The following is a 24,352-nucleotide window of genomic DNA, read 5'->3' on the forward strand; positions in this document are numbered from 1 at the left end:
GTAGGCCTTGGTGGGGCTGTGTGCATACAGTATTTATAGATGCAACAGGTTGGCACGTAGCCCAGGGGGGAACACAGCACACACACACACACACACACACACACACACACACACACACACACACACACACTCTGAGGTGTGTTGTTGCAGAAAAACAAATGGTTGGAAGGTGTGGGGAGAAACAGACAAGATTCTCAGACACACCCAAAGGAGTGAGGAACAGATGGAAATAAGCTCTACCATATTGTTGTGGTGCTTACAGGACAGGTTGAGAGGACAAAGACAGTGTTATGGATACTTAACATACATTAATACATTACAACCTGGCTGCTGGCCAGTCTCTGGTTAAGGTCTTAAGATGGAAGTAGAAAGGAAGTCTTCTCCCTGTGAAACACCTCGGCAACAGGTGCACAGGTGCTGCGCAGTGTTTGCACAGTTGGAATTAGCAGCAAGAAATAAAACAGTGTGTGCATGTGTGTTTGTGTGTGTAGACCTGGGGAATTAGTTCCTGTCTTTGGCTTCCCACCGGTCTGGCCCTCTCCTATTACTGCTCATTCATGCTTGCTGCTCATTCAGTGTCACTGACTGAGAGTGTGAGTTAAAAAATGCTTTTACTGTTGTTGCCAACCCCTCTTCTGAGGTTGAGGAGGAAAGGACACAACAATACACATGGCTTTTCTATACCAGAGCTGCTGTGCACTCTGCAGTACCAGTGTTTATTGCATGTCACACTGTGAGAGGTGAGTCTAGTAAAATCTTGTCTGTAGAAAATGTAATACAATTAGTGCTTGTAAATTTTAGCCCTACAATGTAAATGCAAATAAAGACGTATCGACTTTCTTCATCTATCTGAGAGCACCAAAAAAGGCCTTTGCTTATCATCACAGGTGTGTTGTAACAATTCTGTGAATACATCCGTGGCTATAGAGGTGCAAGGTGAGAAGAGCTATTTTGGATTTTGGTTCAGCTGTGGATTATTAAAGCAAGCAAAGTAGCCAAGGCTCATGGGTATTGTAGTACGTGCCAAACACATGAACAAAACATGATTTTTCAGGAACAAAGCTGAAACAGTTGTTACATTATCTGTGAAAGTCTGGTGTTCTATGTTAAGTAACAGAGGATTTGTTTGACTTTGTTTAAACTTGATTTAAAAATGACATTTAGAATGTTATGTCAGCCAGTGTATTCTGGATTTCATATTGCATCTGTCCGGTTAGTTTGTAGAAAATTTGGCCATAAATTATGTTATGATGGTGGACACATGTCACAATGTGATCCAGGATCACTGTATTGGATGTTACTGTGTCTCTCCAACAACTTTTGTCTTGTCAACTTTTGTTTTGGACACCCCAAATCACAACGTTCATTATTTATTTGACACTTACTGGCTACTGTACCTAGGGAACAGGCTGCAACAGTTTAGCAGACCTTTGTAGAGGAAACTATTGTATAATGAATTATTATTTGCCCTTTTACATTGAGACTGATCTTGAGGTCTTTCAAGAGTTTCAGACGTCAGTTTCACTTAGTATCTTGCTTTATATCAGGTTTCATTAATGAGAAGAAAATTAAAAATATATTCAGAATATGGCAGCATAGTGAGGGTGGTTGCAGTGTTTATATGGTGCTTAGCTCACTAGTTGCTGTTTGTATGGTAACATGATGCCTTCTGCACAAACTGGGTAGCTACACAAAGCCTCTGATTCTTGTCCATACACACACGCTAACACACGACAGGTATAGTGAGAGACAGAGAGAGCAAGGGTGGAATCTTGAGTCCTGGTCATTCAGGTTTGACTGGTTCTTTTAGTTAGAGGGAGATGAATGATCTTGTTATACACACACCTACGCACACGCACACACCTTTTCCATCCTCATTTCTTGTGTCCCCTTGTTAAATAACACATGTAAGCCAAGTGTATGCTTCTCTGAGTCCCAGCTGTTGGAATTGGATTCTTCTAATCAGATTGATCCAGCGTTGGATTGAAGAAACTGGAAGTCAAACAGCAGTACCACTGTGTGGATGAATTGTATAGTATTAGTCTGTGTCATGCATTCATTGTATACCTGAACTATTGTTTACATTGTGTCATTTACCTTGTGAAAGTGAGAGATGACAGAAGGGTTTGCGCATTAACTTTGCTAGTTAGATCACCTAGATCACAGAGTTGTCAGGCCAGTTAAAAGGAGAGCATTACTCAGATGAAATCATGTGTACATTCTCTTATTTTCCTTGGGACAGAGAGTGAACATTTTCTTTGGGGAGAAAGTTTGCACTGGAAATGGTTTAGTTAGATCAGAATATGAATTTGCCAAGTGTGATTGGAAAAAGAGAATGTTATTTAGGCCATCTTCACTATCAACAGTCTGCCAGCATTGGAAACATAGGAAACAACACTATCAGCCCAACTTGACCAACCAGTGCCAGTTATAATCATCCCAACCACTGAGAAAATGCACTTAGCTTCTTCCTGTTCACTCTCCCCTCTATGACCCTCAAACACATCTACACATACTCCTAAGAGCAGAGTGCACACCTCACCAGATGACAGAGGGTCTGGCCATAGTTGTCTTAATCCAGCTGTGTGGTTTGTTACTTTGGGAGCAGTGAAATATTTTCAGCTTTGGATAAGTGCTGCTGTGTAATGAGATGACTACCAAATAAAATATGATAGCGTCTGTGGCAGAATATAAGGAGAGGAGACGTGTGTGTGTGTATGTGCTATCTCTCCCTCATCTAAGCCATGAGAGCATTCAACCTTTACTCACAGTCATGTGATCTTCCAGCTGACTGATGCCTTCAAAACTGAATAGCAGAGCATGGCACTGACTAATGATTAATAAATTAACAACATTATCACACTTTTTCTGCTTGTGATTTAGTTTTTTTTTTCAGTGACACGTGGAGATGCTTAATGAAGTAATTCTCAGTGTCTGCCTGCAATGTATTTGGCTATCAACACAGCCATCAGTGTTTCAGTGAGAGCTGATAAGACTGGATACTGACAGGTGCAGAGACCAGTTACAAGTTGTACTCTGGTTCCCTGATCATGTTTTAAACTTAGATCAGATAATGAAGCCTTTAACTGTGCTTAGACATGGTTTTTAAGGATTTGATAAGAAGTTAGATAGATTTATAAAGGTCAGCAGACGGTAGTCACTCCTGCTGGATTAGTAAATAAAGCGTTTTCTGTAAGACACGTGTGTGTGAGTGAACGACAGTATTTGAAGCTCATGGCCTTCAGAGTGTTATCAAACTTTCCTCAGTGTTACTGAACTTTAACCTCGCTCTTGCCACATGCATCCTACCAGGGAACTGCTGCTGTCACACCCTCACAAACACCCATTTACAACACACAGTTGTCAGCAAGCCTAGTTTGTGGCAGGTTGCAGTGCTCAAGTATCATTTTACTCAATTGTTGATATTATAGTGTAATTTTTAATGCTGCCTACTGGCACATCATGTTTTATTTCAGGCACGTCAGCCTGAAACTTGAAACAAGTGAAACTGATGCCAGGTTCTCTCGCCTGAGGCCATTACTATGAAGCAGGATTTTTGGTGGTTCTTGGGGCAAAATGCTATTGTAACTTATGCTGAACGGCTAACCTGCACCGGAGGACATTATGTTGAGAGGATCAGATCAAAACTTGTCACTTTACAAATGATAAAGTTCAACAGATCATTTTTTAGATCAGTGGAATCGTCTTGCTATTTGAAGCTTTCCATGCATCCACTCTGGTTTTAAAACAGACCATTTAACAAATGGAGGGAGATTTGATCTCACTCAATAAATACACAGTAACTATTACAGCTTCATTTTAATTGAACAGAAATTCTTTAATCTGATAGAATTCCTGACAGTGTTGATGTCTTTGCTCTTACTCTGTGCAGCTCAGAATATCATGAGGACACAGTGATGATAACTGGAAATTAAAACTAAACCATCTGATGTCTTAGAATAAAGCTTCTGTTAAACATCTTCCATAATTACAAATTAACATTTCAGTCAGACTGACTTCATCAGACATTACGTTTTTTTATTTTTAGTTAGTTTGTTCTTCATTAGACAAAGGAGCAGAAATACTCACTCAGTAACAAACTTCATGATAATTCCTGTACTTGTTTATGTTATATCCTCAGTGTTTTGTTAACTGGAAATCACTTCTAGTGTTTTGTTGCTGTTCCAGTCATGTGATCATATTATTTACATTTCACCCTGTTGAATATGACTTTTGGACGTCGGTATAGCTGAATTAACCTGCAGGTATCAGTTTTTCTTCTCATATCATATTAAGCACTTGTTCATGATTCTAACAATGGTAGTAGTTAACAACACCACCCCCTTAACATGAACATGCTCATGTCCAGCTCTGGAAATCCTGGGTTGACTTACCTATTTGAAAACCACCGTTGTATGACTTCTTAGCGAGACTGCAGTTGTTAGGTTTAGTGAAGCCAGATAACAAAAAGATATCCTGGGTATCTTGAACTTGCTTTGTAGTACAGGCCTCTGTTGCTTCTGCCTTAAGTGGCTCTTACACAGCAGCATGTTGGCTGCTGTCCTCCTCCTGCTCTCTTACATCTCTCCCTTATATTATGTTTCAACATTCATATTCATGGGCTATGCTCCAGTCTGTGTGCAGCATTGATAATTACAGAAAAGGTAGCAAGGAGTCAAGGTACTTAATAATGACAGTTAACCAAGAATGCAGGTTTTGGCACACGGTTGCCAACAAATTTAGGGGCAATAGAAACAGGCAATATTATTCTCAGGAAGAGAAAGAATTTGTAAATGAGCCAAAATTAGTGGCAGTATGTGAGATGTATTTTAGGATTACAAACATTGTTTGATTTTAGAAAATAAAGACCAGTTAAGCAACTACCTTGCGTCAGCCACTGTCGTCATCCTTTGATCAAAAAATCTCAACTCTACAAACCAACCATGACCAAGTCTGCTTATGCTATGGCTGCCCAGAGGGCAACGCCAACTCAAGCTTTGCCCCACACACTATTCTTCCACCCTTGTCCCAACATTCTCGCCAAGTGCTTGCTCATGGCGGAATGTTGGGTCTCTGTAAATAATGCATGCACACACACACACACACACACACACACTTATATACTTCTTTTTTTCACTCCACCATCAACCAGCCGCATACAGTTAATTTTAAGATTTCCAAACAGGCAGTCAGAAATTTAGTCAGAACAGCAGCCCAAAGGCCACTGGAAAAGAGCTCCAGAAAGACCTGGAAGCAGCACTCCACTGCCACGGTCTCAATGCATGATCACCCTGGAAGACTACTGAAGAAAAGGCGTGCTCAAGATACAACAAGACACAACACCCTACAAATACTGTACCTACAGTGAAGTTTGGATGGAACCACCATGTCATGGTTTTTTTTCTCTTCTGATGCTACTAGCAATATCCATATTATTGAAGGGAAGATTAATGGCCATATAGAGGGAAAGCGGGTATAGCGGGTCGATCTTTCAGTAGGAAAAAGATCCAAAACATACTGCAAAGGAGACTGTCAGTCGGTTCCAGAGGAGGAATAAAGGTGTTGGAATGGCCCAGCTAATCGTCAGATTGAAACCCAACAGAACATTTGTGGAAGGAACTGAAGATCAAGATTCACCAGTGGGCCACAGGAATCTTCCAGATTGAAAGCCTCTGTGCAGAAGAATGGGCTAAAATCCCTGAACACTGTGACAAAGGTTTTTTTTGTGCTGGATTTGTCTTGAAGCTGTTGTTGCAAACAGGCTTCTCCACCAAATATTAAATCATTTTCAGTTAGTGTGTTCAAAACTTTTTTCCATTGTCATTCCACTTTATTGCACATAACTTTTTATGGATTGGAATGTTACAACATCTTTTATCTGTGTAGTTCTATTGAGTTAATGCCAGTATCTGGTCTAAACGTCACATGAATAGCTGCATTGGAAATAAGATTAATGAAAAAATGCTGGTGTGTTGAATATTTATTTCCCCCACTGTATGTGTCTTGGTTAACCTGATCATAAATCTGATTGCACCAGATGAACATTACAGTATCCTACTGCATATTTTGTATTATTGATTTTAATGTATGTGCCATTATAACAAGGGCAGACCCTGTGAGGGATTATTTCCACAGAATGCTTACTGACATATTTCCAGTTGGGAGGAGTTGAGCCTTTTCAACATTTGGCTTAAATGCAGTCTAGTGTAGATTTCAGTCTGTCTTGGATGCATTAGTAACTTGCAGTGAGTAACTTAGTGTAAATGGGGCCAATCTGACTATTTTCCTTCTGTGTTATAGGTAAGCAGTGTTAAATCAGTATTGCTCACCCATCCAGCCCATCTAACCTTCACCTTTGCCTGACCCATCCTCTACACTTGTCAACTCTGTCCCAGTTATTTCAGCATCTGTGCTACTCAGCCTTTCAACCACACTTGTAACCTTCTTTTCCATCAGTTCAACCCAGTCTCACCTTTTGGTTCTCTTCCTCCCCACCAGTCTAATTTTGGAAACATTACAAAGTGCAACAAAATGAAGGGGGGTCAAACTACTTCTTTATACATGTTGTTTAATTGTTGAAGCATCAACTGGTTGTCCATCATGGTAACCTAAATTTGTCACAGATAGGAAGGACATTTTCTCTTATTGTGATCATGACCAAACTCAGTCCCATGCTCGTCTCTGCCCTTTCACAACATTCACTGAACTCATCCACCCACATTCTCTTCCCTCCTCCTCATCTCCCAGCAGAGGCTGAGTATAATTTCTGTGTTGTGATGGTACCAGGGCACATCGCCACCGCACTCTAACCATCTCCTTTGTTTTTTGTCTCTTAATCTTTTAGATTTCCCCTCCTACAGGAACAGAGCCCTCTTATGTTTTACTCCTAAAGCTTGGTCCCTTTAGTAAAATAAAATCATTCAGTTGCCCTGAATCAACATCTTTGAATCGTTTTCACAATTTGAAGTGTTGAAGTTTTTATTTAATTGTGATTTAAAGATGCAGAAATGTGGTAACCTGATGTAGTTTGTGAATGAATGTTGTGTAAACTTGTTGAATGCTTTTAATCACACTATAATACACTATAACAGTATAATTCCTTATACTAGAATATTCTAAGGAATGGTTTTAAAAGTGTCCCTCCTCAGTATAATGCAGTCAGTTGGTGCTTTTCTTTACATGACAATGAGCTGGCTGGGGTGAGCGTAATGTCAACAGCACAGGCATATCACCCATTGTCTCAGCTCAGACCAGAGGAGTGTACACAGGCACTCCTGGTTCGACAGAAACACAGATCAGGGCCAACATTTAGTTACTAAACTTTCTCCTCCTGCTTTCAGTTTTTAACAATTATCAAATTACTATCTGCTTGTTTGTTGTTTATATCTCTGGCTTTACATTTAGGCTATGTAGAAGTGTGTCAGAGGAAGTGAGTGAAAGTCAGCTGATGGAAACATGAAAAATAGACTGAAATAAAAAAACAGTGAGATGGAGAGCAGCGTTAGTCAGAGAGGAAGGGGATGTGGGGGATACCTTAGTCCTCACCTCCCTTGGACACTTGATATGTTGATATGGCAGCCTGAAGAAAAATATCTGTACAGTGAATACGTTTGATTCTCTTTACACTCAACATACAAGCAGTGTCACAGAACAGCCTTAGTGCCTAAATTAATTTAATGGAAATCACATTCTCTATCTGATGTGATTAACGTCAGTGATTTAAATTATACATACACAGTCCTGCTTGGAGAACACATTTACAGGGTGTGGACGAAATAACATTTACAGTGACATCCACCACGTTGTGCATCAAACATTTTACAATTATAAATTTTGATACTGCAATTTGTTGAGTTACTAAACAACTATATTAAGAGTCAGTTAGTTAGTCAGTTATCGGTCTGCAAACAAGAGGAACTCCCAGATTCTATTTGTGACTGCTGTTCCTCTTTGTTTATACAGTTGTCATGTGTAGCTGATGTAATCATCACAGGTTTTTTGACATGATGGGTCAGTGTGGCTGACTTTTGAGCTGTTATGCTCAGAGGTTAATGTTCATCAGGTTTTTATGAATTTGTTTACATCCTGGCAATCACAGTTAAAAGCAGCTGCACAGCCAACACAAATGTGTGTATAAGTGCCTGAAAAATGTGCTGCTTTTGTCAGTATATTTCTTGGTTGTTTTTAGAAAAGGTGATGAGCACAAATTATATCAACTGGATCATCTTTGGTATCAATAACAATGTCAGATGTCATTGCATTTTCCTTCCTCAAAGGTGTATTTGAAAGCCCCATGCTGGCAAAATGAAAAGTTGTCTATTTTTAACTGGAAAAACTAAGACTTTAAGATATTCACATATTTTTAATGCGGGCTGCAACTAATGATTATTTTGATTATTAGTTCACCTTCAGATTATTTTAAAAATGTATTGTTTATTCTATAAATGTGGAAAAAAAGAAAATCCAAAGAAAAGTTTCTAGAGCAAATCACTTGTTCTGTCAGACCAACAGTCCAATTCTGAATAAATATCCAGGTAACTATCAGTCAACTACTAGTTTTTTAAAAACATTGATACCAATTAACCTACCAGTCAGTATATATGGTTATATTATACTGATATTGTGATATTGTTGGGGTGTTGGTGCTTCTCCCAAGTATCTCACAGCTTTTTCCACCATTGGTTCATCTGTTGCATTGTGGCAAGTTTCTAGTGCCTATCATAAATACAGAAGATAGATCATATACTGGTTAAAAACTATTAATATTAAATGTGAGACTGTGTTAACTGTAGTGTGCACCTGAGAAGTATTGTAGTGCTGCTACTGTGTTAAGGATTCATTCATTGTAGGGATTTCACTGTCCCTCTGTCATGTGTATTTGAAATGTATTTGAAACCACTGAGGGCACTGATCACCTCAACAGACACTTTATGTTTGTATCATCTTGGAGGGTGAGAGGGGCAACATTGTCCAGTTTCTGCCCTTTTATGTTGTTCAAAGGAGAAGTTGTTTAACAGTAAAATTAGTGCTCTCTAAGGCCGTTGCTAAATTACTTCCTGTCTTGATTATTCCTGGCCAGGTGCATGAGTACATCAAAACTGTGGCATCCCAATGGAGGAACAGATTGAGGAGCCCGTATCCATGTATCTCTTTTCAGTCACTTACCTTACCTAACTAAAAATTATATCTGTGTAAATAATATCTAAAACCTCATCAGCTGAACATTCACAGACATCTGCCAGCATGATACCTGTTATCTTAAAATGGGAATATTTCAACCAGTTTAGTTAAGATTTAGACCCATTCAATAGTCAAACATTTACAGCACCAGTAAAATCTATTCTCTCCCAAAGTGAATAAAGGTGAAAGGATAAAATAAAATTAAATAGTACCTCAAGTTATAATTAGGGTCTGGAAATAAAAGTTTCCAGGGTCCCAAGAGCGGTTCAACAGCAGAAAATACTTTGTTGAATGTCTCATATATAGACTAAATGGCAACAGGGGAATTCTTGTCTTGACCTTGAAACACTATACAGCTGCTTTTATTTTAGAGCTGCAACTAATGATTACTTTCATTAGTTGGCTCATTATGACATTATGGGGGCGCAGGGTGTATCACATTCTGGCAGCCCCAAATGCAGCAGGGTGTAATGCGCTGTGTGCTGTGACACATTCCTTCCATAATCATCATTAAAAAATTCTGAGACACAGTACTCATTTTGTCAGTTTGGACCAGACTGGATAGCCTTTTTGCCTGTGAACATTGATGGTGCACTGGTTTGTGGTTTGTCTCTCCTCAGACTGACCAGGAGCACCTCACGAGCTGTGCAGTTTCAGGGATAAGCTGACCAATATGGCCTTTGTCAAAATCACTGAAGTCTTTACACCTCACCATTTCTCCCACATCCAACATGTTGACTACAAGAACTGACTGCTCACTCTCTGTCTAATATATCCCACACCTTGACATGCACTGTTGTTATGGGGTAATCCATGTCATTCATGAGCGTCTGTGAGTGGTCATAATGTTTTGGCCCATCTGTGTACAGTATATTGATATATTGCTTTGATTAACCAATTCAGTGTTTAGTCCATTAAATAGCCATCACATGTTCCCAGAGAACAATATGAGAAAAACTGAAAATCCTTGTTTGCAGAAGCTGAAACCTATAAATTCTAACTTATATTTGATGAATTGCAGATGATGGTATTGACACTGCCATTTTTTTGCTTTGGTAGAATTTGGTAGTTAAAGGTCAAGGGTTAAAGTCACACTTCAAATTCGGCACAAACATTCACTTGGACTCAGTGATGAACTGATTAAAGGTCAAGGTGCAAATCATGTTTTTGGCCATAACTTCAGAATTCACACACTAACTGCAACTGGACTGGCTGGCAGAGGTATATAACCACAAGGCAGTAATTTTTATTTTTTGAGTTTTTCTTCTTTGACAGAAACAATAAATAGAATTTAAAAAATATAATACTACCAGAACCTCCCAGGGCTAGCAGACTGCTTTGGCAAAACAGACATTTCCTTTTAAAGTTCTGCTTTCAGTATTAAAGTATTAAGTCATTTAACCACTCTTCATTGGAATTGCAACAAAGGTTTGGGGTCTGTCTCGGTAATCCACATGACAGAACTCTGTTAATCTTTTTTGTTTTACTGTTCTTTACACTTTATGTTCCTCTTCTGAGAACCTGCTGACACATGCTGTTCCCTTTGCTAAGTCATGCGGCATCAACAAACATGCACACAAATGCACAGGCATGCAATCTTTTTTAAAATGATCAGCTATACTCAACTAACTGTAGAATCACATCCAACTATTACTATTAATTAGCTAGTAGGTAATATTCATGACTTTGCCAAATGCACTTTTTTGCATTTATGAGGCAAATTAATGTTTTTATACTAGATCCATTGTAGCTACCTCACACCTGTGTGATCTCCATCATACAGTGTCTGAAGCAGTTCCTGCACAACCACAGATGGACTTGTCATAGTGTTATTAAACAAGGTTAGGACTGATGTTATCTGGCTGTGGGCCTATGACAGGCATCAGATAATGAAGAATAATGGAGTACGTTTGTAAAAAAAAAAAAAAACATACACTTTGTAAAGATGAGAGTCATACACAGCAAAGTCACCAGTGTTACATTTTCAGTGCTAACTGACATTAATGGTGGTCAGTGTTGTTTTAACATGATTTATCAAAACTAACACTCCTAGGGTAAATCCCTGAAAGTGTGTGGATGGTGTGGATTTTGGTCGTTGCAGGTATGTCCACACAGATGGCACGGTGGTGCAGTGGTTAGCACTGTCGCCTGACAACAAGAAGGCTCGAGCCCGGGGCTTTTCTGTGTGCCTGTGTGGGTTCTCTCAGGGTACTTCAGCTTCCTGGCAGAGTCCAAACACATGCACGGACGGTGACTCGAAATTGCCCATACACAGCAAAACTGCCAGTGTTAATTTTTCAACTCTAACAGTGTTGAAATTACTCTGGGTGAGTGTGAAAATGGTTAAAAATGAAAATTGAAAACTTAACACGGGCGATTTTGCTGTGTGCTTGTCTTGTTTTTATTGTAATGTAAAATGGACATGTACAGCAAAAGGTTATTTAAAAGACTACGCAAACCAATTTAGTGTATTTTTCCCATACTGTTCTGATGGCTTGATGGGAGCCATGTGATTGCAGGTCCTATTTACTTGTTTGTTTCCATTGTCAGTTCCTAGGAGAGTAAGCCTCTGTGTTGCGCAGTGGGCATGAGTTGTTCTATGAGTGCATTATGCAACAGGGTGCATATGTGGGATTTGTGTACTGTCTGTATTTAAAAATTAACTTAAAAATGGTCTGTGGAAGTTTGCACATCTTTGACAGAATTGTAAGGTGATTGTTTGCTTTGCCAGTTTGGCAAACATGGACCGTGACTTTACCAAACTGTAGTTCTGTGTAAGTATATGAAAATGTTGGCAGATTGCGACACATTCTTAGTGAAGCTTTGCTGTGTAATCAGAGCAGTTATGTTAGTGGCTCTGAGATCCTCTGGAGAAAGATCATTTTTATCAGGTTTTCTGATTAATATTCAGAATAATGTCACATCAAATGTTCCATACTTGTTTGTTTCTGTGACTGATTTAACACTTCTGTGGTGCAGAACAACATTACAATGAATATTAAAGACACTAGTATATTTGCTGAAGTTGCCACTTTGTAAGCCTGATATGAAATCATACAGTCAAGGTGCCAGAGCTGTTTCCAAGCAGGATTCAGAATCATCAGATTAAAATAAATATAAGCTGCCCCCCTCCCAAAACACACCACACCTGCAGAACTCAGCTCCAGTCATCTTAAAACTCAGGATCACACATTACTCACAGGCTCACGTAGGCCATGGCTGCTGCTGATACAGAGGGTGTGTCTGCTCATTGCTTCCACCAATATAAAGCTATCATGCTGCTTGTTTTGGTGTGTGTATGTGTGTGTGTGAGAGAGGGGGGGGGCTAAAGACTCTAGAGGTGTAAAATCTGCAGGTGTTGAATCACTAAGGTGATGTTTGTAAGAAACCATAAGGGATCAGTGTGTGTGTTTGTATGTAAGTGTGTATGTTGTTTTATGTGTCTGTGCATTTGTCTGAACAGCCAGCTGATAAATATTTCACTTGACTGACAGCCAGTGGCAAACTCCAGCCAATTGCAGATCATAGAGAGGAGATGATAATGACTTTTATAACGCTCAGTTTGTATATTGAGTGCTTAGTCACAAACAAAGGGGAACCAGGAAAAAAATATTTCACTGTTTCTTGTACTGCATGGACGGTGTCTTTAAATGGCTGACCAGAGTATATTCTGGTGAAGTGGTGAGTGGGATGAATGTAATGGGCAGGTTTCCTGAATGAAACTGGGCACCCAGGTGACTTAAGGCCTTGTTTAGACTTTAACTTCTAATCTGTTGTGTATATATTTTTTGATAATTTATAATTTATTTATTTATTTTGCATTAATCCTGATACCTTTAAAAGCAGATTTTTCCCCACAGATAATGTCTAATTATTTGTATTTTGCATCAAAATTAATCAGAAAACCTATTATGAAAAAATGGAGAATGGTAAAAAATTTTGTTGCACATTCTCAAATGGGCACCATATGAAACACCAGGCTGTGTCTTTAAAGATCATACAATACAGCACAGTGAGTGCAAGGCAGCCACAGTTGCCACTTCCTTTAATTGTCAGGGTAAATGGCTGTGTGTACAAACCAGTAATGCTTTATTCCCACAACACCTCTTTTCACTTTTACTGTGAAAACACAGGTTGAAAACACAGCATGTGTCTGATGTGCATGCAAAGACTCATACAGTTTAGAGGGGAAGAGTGTGACCCAGGTTATTGGTACCTACAATTTACCATTGTTCCCTAAATGCCTCACATGCATAAGCACAGAGGAGCCTCTAGTCCCTGCTCACTTACTGCAAGTCACGCTACACAGACAGGTGTGTGGCCAAAAATTAAGAGTGAAATAAGGCATTCAATTCTAAGATCCATCTCAGTCTAAACCAAGTGATTTTATTTACCTGGGCAGGTCTCAGTCTACTAGGACCTAGAGCACAGAATAAGTACAAAATGCTGCAGTCCCCGAAAAATCTGATTTGGAAAACAGTCAGTGGATATTTCACCTTTTGCACAGTAAAAGAGATTATGGACAGCACATTTTTCTCCTCAGATGTTGCATCATGGCCCACACTGTCCTCTTTCCAACTCTAGGCCATGTTGCTGAGTGTTCGCCGTCCACCTTTTTTAATGAGGATCATGTAGATTTTACAGACCACAGTTACAATGTGGACTGTAATTTTAAAGGAAAACCTGTGCAGCAGAATCATTAATGACAGCTAAACATGTCAGATCAATGTATAATCTGTGTTCAGTTTGGAATAAGGTTTTGCCCACATAGCTGTACAAATAGTGACAGAGAGGACGGTTGTCGGTGTGAACAGATGTGTTCAAAGGTGGAAGATTGTAAATGTTAAGTGTTATGGTATATGTCACATGGGGCCAAGGCCATTTAATGTATAACAAAGTGATAAGGCTGGTATATTCCAAGAGGACAGTTAGATTGGAAGTAATGGACTGTGAGGCTCACATTACACACACACACACACACACACACACACATAGACGCACACACATGCACACACACACTCATAGCCAGTAAACATACTAAAAATAACTAAGGTAATTAAAAATAGAGAAATAAAATAATAACAGACATGACTGTGCCTTTGTCCATCTCATCTTTCTGTTGTCAGCCATGTCCTTTTTTTTTTTCTTCAGACTCTGAGAGAGAGGAGGAAGGCCAGTGAACAGACAGAGGGAAAGACAGCAGAGAAGACAATGGATGTGAAGGTGAAGGAGGAGGATGAGAACACCCCGTACAACCGCTGCAGCTCTGTGGACCTGGAAAAGGTGTGTGTGTGTGTGTGTGTGTGTGTGTGTTTTTGCTCTGAACTGGTATGTGATGACAAGGAGGTGTGCATCCACACACAGTATCTCTTTGTGTACAAGCTTTTGTTGAGTTTTACAAGGTTACGTGTTCTGGACAGGAATGGGGATGACCAAACAAGTGAGAGAGACAAGTGTGTGTGTGTGTGTGTGTGTGTGTGTGTGTGTGTGTGTGTGTGTGCAGGTGATGGGGGTAGATGAAGAGTGAACAGCCATCAGGTTATTCACCCTGCCTCACTCCAAAAATGTCCTTGTTTGTTAGTACACCCTGAAGTTCTCACACTGCAAGAGCATATAGAAACATGCTCAAACAGAAACAATGATTTCACCCTACTGTAACCCTCACCACCATGTGCCCATCTTCCCCCTTTACCTCAATATTGAACAAATTCATAACCTTGTAGTTATAACCATAACCTGTCTTCCCTCAGTGTGTTTGTAAGTGGACAAGTCACATACACACATAATGACTCATTCATTCACTGAAACCATTCTCATGCGATTGAGCAAATTGACAATTGTTTTTCCACTATCCGCAGTTATATCAGCATAGCAAGTCATGACACAGCACAATGTGAGGACAGAATTAACCAGTTCATCTTGTTCATCTGTTGCCAGGCATCAGTGTGTTGAGTAAGACGTACAGCTCTTGACTGCTCACACTATAAAATTAGACCTTAACTGGGCCTTGTAAACGCTGAACTTTCACTGCATTTCTGTCTTTACAACTGGACTGATTGTTCAGTTGTTCCAGTAAAATCAATCATTTAAACCCTGTTCTTCCATTTTGAGCGTTTTGGCGTCAAAATAAATCCTTCTCCATGGACACTCCCATCACAGAACTCCATTGTGGTTTGATTTCAATAACCAAACTCATGTGCCTAATGCATGAGGCATTTGTTTTAGTCTGCCTGCAGCTTTGACTGTGACAGCACACTCATCATGTGCTATCCTGCCTGGTAACTCCAAAAAAACTCACAAACAACTGCAAATCATCAAAACTGTTATAATTTGTGTTACACCAAATGATTGGCTTGGTCTTAAGTATGTCAGTTCAACGTGCTACTTCATTTGAAGCCACTTCTTTGTTCAGTTAAACCTGTCTTTATAACCTTTTGTTTATAATGTTGTATTGCTGTGACAGTCTACTTGGTGTACACCAGCAATATGCTCACCTGTCCTTTTGAATCAGGCTAGCTCTGCATGTATGTGTTAGTGTGTGTCTTACCACAGGAATGTGAGGCATGACTCCACACATGCACGTGGCCCAGTTTCTTTTGTTGTCTTTCACCTGGTAATTTTAGATACAGAAAGCAGCATCTTTATCTTTGTTGTTACGAGCGAACATCACCTGTCAGATTTTTAAAAAACATATGACTGGCATTTACTGATATTCAAAGTAAATATCAACTGTAAATTACTGTTATTAATGTTTACCAATAAGATCAGCAAATCTCATTCTGATTCTGATTTATATAACAAAATATTTCACAAGATTTTTTCCATCATGTTTTCCTCAGTTTACCTCAGAATAATCGGTTATCTGTGTGATATTTGTCATGTGAAGTTACAGTGACTGTTTTTAATCTTGACTGAATTATCATTTTCTTGAGGATAGTGGATTTTAAAGTGAAAATTTTCACCATGTTTCCAAGTATCAACACTTGTGTGTGAGAAGTTCCTACATTAGTCACAAGTGTGACTAGTGTGACAGGCAATTTCACTTCTTTCTTAAATACGTGACTAAATGTCTTCTAAAGATGTTTTGTAGTTTTCAGTCTAATAGTAGACAGAGGTGAGGCCTCTTGACTAATCTGAACCAGATTACCAGAGTTTGTTAGGAGTTTGTTAAGGTACCAGCAGATCTCGGTGCAGTTGTAGTTTAATGCTCATTTACTTCACACCGTACTATACAGGGGTTGTTAGTTTCACAGGGATACCAGAGGAGAGGGCTAAGGTATCTGGCAGGGGAGAAAGGCTGATCATTTGGTCTGACATTTGGATGTTTAGGGTCGGCTGTCCATCCTTACAGAGTCTCTTTTACAGAGACTTAAAACACTAACAGCGAGTTGTCAACCCGTCTTCTCTGCGGCTCTTCTGCTCCTGTGTGCGGACACATACACGGAGATGCAGGTGAAACAGGAAACAGGGAGAGAAACGCGAACATAAATGATCTTCTAGTTTGTTTGTTTGTTTTTGGGGGGGCGGGGGTCGCGCTGGTGTAGGCCCTGCCAAGACAATGGTAGGGGAGACACAGTGCACTATACAAAACATATGAATGGTCGAGCCTCCAATTCACCTTTGTACCAATAACTTGTATAATGAATAAATAAAGACAAAACCAAACCAGACATGATGCATTTTATATTTACAGTGTACATTCAATAAGTTTAATTAGCTGTTTGCTACAAATGAGAAAACAAGTCTGCTGTAAGCTTTTCTAGCTCTTGGACAAAAAATAATTTTCCATTTTTAAAGGATAATTTCACAGATCGTACACATCAGAGTCTGTTTACAGGTCTTGAGGAATACTACTGCATATGGGAACAAGATTGTATGAAGGCTTTTGGGATTCCAGAGAGAGCTGTGTGAAAACTGATCAGTTACCTCAGAGTTTGATGTTACTGATGTTATGTGATGTTATTTGATTTGATGTTACTTAAAAGATAATTCAGGTATTTTTGAACTTGGGCCTCCCATGTTTTGGGCATAAATGATGGACAGCAGCTGCAATATAGTGCAATGGCTAATTGTCCATGTCCACTAAAGTGCTTGTTTTTTTGCCACTGACAGACTCATATTAGAGTGTGTAACAATATTAAAGATAGATAGAGTAGTAAAGAATAAATTCCTCTTTGTTTAACCTGAAACACGGGTACAGTAGGGGAAATGAAAATTCAACACACCCGCATTTTTTTGTTTGTTTTATTGAGTTACCAATATCTGGTCTAAATTTCATGTGAATAGCAGCAATAGCTGCAAATATGTTTATTTTATTATTTATTATGAACAAAAGCAGAATATGCTGTTTTGTTCTGAGTGAGTGGAGGTAATAAAGGATAGACTTATGAACCCTGCAGTGATATTACAAGTAGCTGACCAGTGAAGGTCAACAAACTGTCATTGCATGATGAAAAAACTGTTTCCATGAATGGTTTTTACATGATGCGTGTTGAAGTGAAGTGGAGATGAAAAACATAATGGCTAGACATTGTGTGATAGCTGTGGGAGCTGAGGGGAGACCATCCTCTTCTGGTCTTTGAGTCTAAATATAGTTCTGTGATAAACACGTTATCACCTTGGCAGCAATCTGTACTTGTAATCAGCCTGAGACTCCATAGTCAACCTGAGGTGACTGTGTCAGTCCGTGCCAGACACCACTGTCCTCAGAGGGGTATCATAAACGGGATACAATCATCATTCACTTCCTAAATAATCAGAATCATTTAGAAGCCACAAAAGTTGGGATCATAGGATGCTGCAGAACTAATGCAGCTATGTTAACTGTATGCTTAACCTGGTGTGATCTTTTCTATTCTGATCTTCTTTCATCACAAGTTCTGGCTTGAGATCAGCTTTCCCACCCACTTTCCTAACCTGAATCATTCTTGTGGATATTGCAAAACTGACCACAGTTCAGTGTGAAACTTGACTGTAGTATGTTCATTGTTCACTACATGTCTCACGTGTAGCTTTAAGCATGAGGAGCTTTTACAGAGCTTGTAAAAGTAATTCAGTCATAATTCAGCTGGCATAGATTCAGTTACACTGAAGTAAACCTGCATAAGCACACGCAGACACAAACGTGATATGCAGTCAGTTCCTGGATTGACCAGTCCCATTGTAGCTTGACAGTTGTTAAGTCTCTGCTGCCACCTGCTGGAGCAAAATGATTCTCCTCTTCTGCCCTGTGCTTGTCGCCTGTAAAGAATACTTTTTACTCATTTCTCATCGTTTATATCTCCACAGGATTTAGTGGACTGGGGGAAGCCCTTGGCATGGCAGGTAGGCCACCTTGCAGAGAAATATGACGCGTGGGTTCACCAGCCAGTCGACAGACCAATTAGACTGTTTGGAAACCCCCTCCTGGAGGCCAGCACCAAGACTTCCTGGTAAGACAGGATAGTTTATATCATTGAAAAGAATAAAAAAGAAAACAAAACCTTTTTGTTAAAATTATAATTTACATGATGCAATGAATGTGATGTTTATCCAGTCACAAATATGCTTACATGCTTACAAATATGCTTATGACTTACAAACAAAACAGGCATATTTTCACTGCTTGCGACAGATATGCAGTTACCCCACTTTCATCCATTCTTGAAGTTCTGACATACAAATGTGTGCAATTATCAGATGATAGAAAAGTAATTGTAGTTATTATTTAGTTTTCTTGTAAACAAACACAAGTTTTTCACATTCAATACACATTCAGTATTACTCATCAAATCTATTATGTGCGTTCTCGAGGTCTCTGCTGATTTGCAAAGCTGATTTTTCAAGCATTTTAGTTTTTAACATTGTTTCCTTCCATGTTCAGTTGTCTTCTTCCTTCCTTCCTTTGTCGGCACATGTGGCGTGTTGCTATCACCTGTAGATAAGTGGAATAGTGTGAGGCTGTTAGCTGGACTGTGTATCATGTCACCTGCGTGCACATCCTTGTGCATGAGATAAACAAAACAGGGATCTGCTTCACCTTCATAGTGCTAATTAAGCCCAAAACCTCCACAGGCAATGTGTTAGAGAATGAAGAACTGTGAGAAAGAACACACATACAGAATTTTATGTGAATTAACTGAAAGTGTTTGTGTCTTTACGTCTCATCAAAAAGTTGCAGCTTGACAATGTGATAGTATAATTGTTCACGTTTGCACAGAGATGAGTCCACTGTAACAGGCACCTACACTAAAGCAACTGGTAGCTTCATTGCCTTGTTCAAGAGCAACTTGACAGTAGCTGAGGGAGTTGTCCATTTTTTCCACCTGTGTTTTCTTCTCAACTAGTTTGAGGCGTCTGCTCCTCCTTTGTTTCTGATTCTTCCTGTAAAAATGAAATCAGATATTTTTAGCAGAAGATTGAGAGTGTGACCATATTTAAAGTTGTGTAAAGAGTTGTTCTTGTCTCTTGCTACAGGTACTGGGTACCAGTGGTGTGGCTTCCTATTGTGTTTTATCTCAGTTGGTACTGCTACTCCACCCTGGCAAAGGGCACAACAAGGATCGTCCTCACTTCAGGTAACACACACACACACACACACACACACACACACACACACACACACAGCATCCTATGTATGCATGCTTACATTATGCACACAGACTCATGCACAATTTCATTTTAATTTACTCATTGATATTCTCATTTGCATATGCTCACAGACAGTGTACATTTGTTTTAATCATTTACATCCTTGGTGTGTATTTATGTCTATGGAAATACCTGTGCATGTGTGTGTGTGTGTGTTCCCAGACTTCTCGATCCTGATCCATAAGTACTTTTTCCCACTGCTCTTTTTGATGGGCTGGTTCTTGTGGTCGTTCATTGAGTACTGCATTCATCGCTTTGTCTTTCACATGAAACCACCAGCCCATAACTACTACCTCATCACACTACACTTCCTCCTGCATGGGCAGCACCACAAGGTACAAGCACACTGCCACTGTGACTGGTTTCACCATCATAAAACTGGTTTAATCATGAAACACATATTTGTTTTATTATGTCAACCTTTAAGGCAAGACATAGTTAATGAATTATTTCATATTGCAGTCTTAAATTAACTGAACTAATGCCTGTCGAGTGTTATCATTTTATAACCATTATAGGGCTTTAACTGACATCGATCATGTATGGTTCTCTGAAAACAGGCAAAGACAAAATACAATAGATAGATAGAATGCTGTTAACTTCTACAGTTTCATGACACAAATTTCTTTTCTCCACAGTCTCCATTTGACGGCTCTCGGCTGGTCTTCCCCCCCGGCCTGGCCTCCTTAGTGGTGGGGAGTTTCTATGCAATCCTCTACAACACGCTCCCAGAGATCCTTGGGATATCTGTGTTTGTTGGAGGACTGTGTGGCTACGTCGTGTACGATATGATTCACTACTACCTCCACTACGGCTCGCCAAAGAGAGGCTCATATATGTACAGTCTGAAGGCCTACCATGTCAAACACCACTTTGAACACCAGAGAGCAGGTAAGCACTGGAAACTGTACTTGGACTGTTGAGGAACATATTTCATTTTTGGGTCTGATTTTGCTTTCTTCCATTTTTTTCTCATCAGTCTAGTATAATCTTTATTTTTCTCTCCAGGTTTTGGGATCACCTCCACATTTTGGGACCATCCCTTCAACACAGTCATCCCCGATGAAAAATTCTAATGCAGAAACAGCTCTCCTGAAGGGCCACAGGACTTGTCAGCCACTTTTTTTAGTAACCAGCCCACATGCTATAACCACCCTTAAACCATCAGTCTCTGCAGCCATAACTTCCACAAGCAAGCAACTAAGCCATCCATGTCACTATAACACATATCAGCCTACTTTCTGATTTCAGCCATCAACAAATTATTTTCCTCTGCTCAGCCATCTGTTTGTGTATCAACCAGCTTGCACTATTTCCTCACTGCAATAATTGGTAAGGCCAGTCTGTGGCATTTTTAAACCAATATCTTGATGCGCTCTCACTGCACTGAACTCAACAACCATGTCGTCACCTGACTGCTACTCACAACATTATAATATTTAGAGAGGGACACACATACACACACACACACACACACACACACACACACACACACACACACACATACACATACACACGCACATGCACAACATACAGAGAGAGAGAGAGAGAGAGAGAAAAGGACGTGATAGAAGGTAGGCGGATGTGGAAGACAGAGAAGAGAGAGGATGAAAGAATGACAGAAAGTGTGACAGATAGTGTTGATAGAGACTGAGTGAGAGAGAACCCCAAAACTGTATCTTCTCACTAGGTGAACTAACTCAGGAAAAAATATCTTTAGCCTTCTTCCAAACTGCAGCTTGAATCTTCCTTGTTTTGTCTCTGTCTCTCTTCTCTGCTGGCCACTAAGCTTCCCAGCTACGTTGCTACACTGTTACATTACAGGTTTCTAACAGTCATCAGAACTCCCCTCCACCATGTTTGGTCTCATGGTAGTTTTTCTAAATTGGTAACAGAAAACATCTGGTTTCAGATATTTGGACATGCTGACATTCATTTGACAGTACATATTTAACTTATTGCTAATCAGTAAAGCTGCAAAGGGAGCTTATACTGCAGTGTGCTAATGTAATGTACATACTGTTAGGGTCAGTACATTGCATTAGCAATGTAAAGCAGATGTTTGAATGTTTGAAACCACTGTGGAGATATATTTTTTCTAGTCTATTGTAATATTTCCTCCATGTCCTTTTCTTTTTATTATTAATGATACAACAAAGATGTAAAAATATATTTTGTAAGATGCTTTGTACAGAAGAGGAGATTCTTTAATTGTACCAGCTTTATGTTATCAGAGTGAGCAGATGATTTTTAGGATGATGAATGCATCTGCAGATAGATACTGTATGTGCAGATGCATCAAGATGTTATACTGCATGGATGATAGAATGTTGTCATGGTGACAGGGGGACAGAGATGAAGGCATGAGGCCAGCCTGTCAGAGTTCCTGTTGTGAGGATCTCTGGGTCAAAGGTCACAGTATGGCTAGGTGACAAAACTTGGGGGTTGAAGTCATTGATCTTTAACCACAACTCATCAGAACTCAGCTATTGGTAGGATGATTTTTTTAACTCTTAGTTTTTGGGTCTCACTGTCTTTTTGAAGCCATCTGTGTATTTGGCCCTGCGAATCCCCACAGGATGACGATCAATGATGCATCTGACTGGACAACAGGAGGCTTTGAGAGTGACTGGCGGATCTTCGAAATGTCTCTTCTTAACACCAAACAATACTGATAACTAAAGCAGAACAAAGTGAATTCAGAAAATGTCCATAAATAATAGAGAAGAGAGACTATTCTACTACTGCAGAAAATCATTTTATTATCAGGTTTTCTATTTTGAGGAAAGACTCCCACTTAAATAATATATATACCGATATTCTTACACATGGAAAATAACATGCAACATCTGTTTCAGAGAAGTATAACCATTTTTGAAGAAGAGAAAAAAATGATGAATGAATAAGTGATCTACATTGAACATATTCAGTGCAGCATACCACAAAGATATTGCTTCAGAAAGAACCAAAAAAGTATATTTTTGATGTTTTTAATGATTGTGGAGCCAGTGATGACGTAATATCAGCAATGATGATAATGATAACAATAATGATGATGATGATGATGATGAGTGTAATGATACATAATGATCATGATGGCTGCTTGGCAAAGTGAAACAACTCCACCTGTCAGATTAAAGTACATAGAGATCTTATTTATGCATATTTAAATGGTAAAGATGAAAACAGCTCGTAAGCTTTGATTCTGACAAGTTTTCCTTGTGTTAAATCATGCAGCATAAAATAATATTTCCTAAATCTGTTTACTATAATATCTTATAACATTTATTTTGGAATTTTAAATGTCTATGCAAATGCAAAACATTTGTAAATAAATGTCTGTATATTTCTGATGTTGGTCTGTCCTGTGCTGTTTGTTTGATCATTGTTTATTATACATATATAACTCTTTCCAACAATCAATTTTAAGACACAATCTAACACTGATTGTGTCTTAAAAGATATAATGAGGCCCTCTGTAATGCTAGAGGTGCCTATTACTCATCATTAATAGAGGATAATAAGAACAACCCCAGGTTTCTCTTCAGCACTGTAGCCAGGCTGACAGAGTCACAGCTCTATTGATCCATGCATCCCTATAACCCTCAGCAGTGATGATTTTATGAACTTTTTTAATGATAGAATCTTTACTATTGGAGACAAAATTCATCACATCCTGCCTTCAACCAACACTGATTTATATCACAACACAGGATCCATAGAGTCACCTGCGAAACCTAACTTAGACTGTTTTTCTCCCATCAACCTCCACCAGCTCACTTCAACATGTCTCTTAGACCCCATCCCAACTAGGCTGCCTAAGGAAGCTCTGCCCTTAATTTGCAGTCCTGTATTAGATATATTAAATCTGTCCTTATTAACAGGCTGTGTACCACAGTCATATAAAGTAGCTATAATCACACTTCTTCTGAAAAACCCACTCTGGATCCAGACACACTAGCCAACTATAGACTGATATCTAACCTCCCCTTTATTTCTGCAAACAGTTGTGTGACTTAGTATTTTAAAACTCGCTGGACTAGAAAAATGTAATAAATAAGTTTATTAATGTGTGCAAAAAGCTAACTTACACATCTGTTCATGCTGGATTTACATAAGAAATACCCACAGCCCAGCTGGCTAAAGGTCAGTAGGCACCACCCCAGAAGGCCCATTTTATTACACACTGCACACTGAGACACTTAGAAAAGTTGACACAAACTCTCAGGTCCTTAGGCTAATGTGATGAAAAAGACTTGTTCTGTTTAGGCAGGAATACCAGTCAGGTAACGGGCCAGGCCCAGTGATGACTGCCCCAAACATCAGCTTTTAAGGAGCCTATTTCATGATGTTAAAGGAGGAATAACATTTTAATCATATCCTAAAATACCCAGGATGTACTTCTAATGCTGCCTTATGCACTGACTTCACTTAGCCTCAACCAACACATCAACCATTTCTCTACTGTACTATACTGTAATTGTGTGTAGCTAATGTCCTCAGCCACGTTTCTGTTTCAGGTAGTTAATAATTGCAAGTGAGG

General features: G+C 39.3%; 1 protein-coding gene across 1 annotated transcript in view; it reads left to right on the forward strand.

Moving 5' to 3' along the window:
- Nucleotides 1–23,162, forward strand: part of fa2h (fatty acid 2-hydroxylase) — a 30,549-nt gene extending 7,387 nt beyond the window's left edge. The window contains exons 2-7 of the mRNA XM_018704091.2: nt 14,332–14,463; nt 18,469–18,611; nt 19,636–19,736; nt 19,972–20,144; nt 20,448–20,700; nt 20,818–23,162. Coding sequence (XP_018559607.1) covers nt 14,332–14,463; nt 18,469–18,611; nt 19,636–19,736; nt 19,972–20,144; nt 20,448–20,700; nt 20,818–20,885 — 870 coding nt within the window. The 3' untranslated portion in view covers nt 20,886–23,162. The remainder of the gene's footprint in view (nt 1–14,331; nt 14,464–18,468; nt 18,612–19,635; nt 19,737–19,971; nt 20,145–20,447; nt 20,701–20,817) is intronic.
- The last annotated feature ends 1,190 nt before the right edge of the window (nt 23,163–24,352 follow it).

Source organism: Lates calcarifer, linkage group LG10 (genome assembly GCF_001640805.2).
Source record: "Lates calcarifer isolate ASB-BC8 linkage group LG10, TLL_Latcal_v3, whole genome shotgun sequence".
Classification (NCBI taxonomy): Eukaryota; Metazoa; Chordata; class Actinopteri; family Centropomidae; genus Lates; species Lates calcarifer.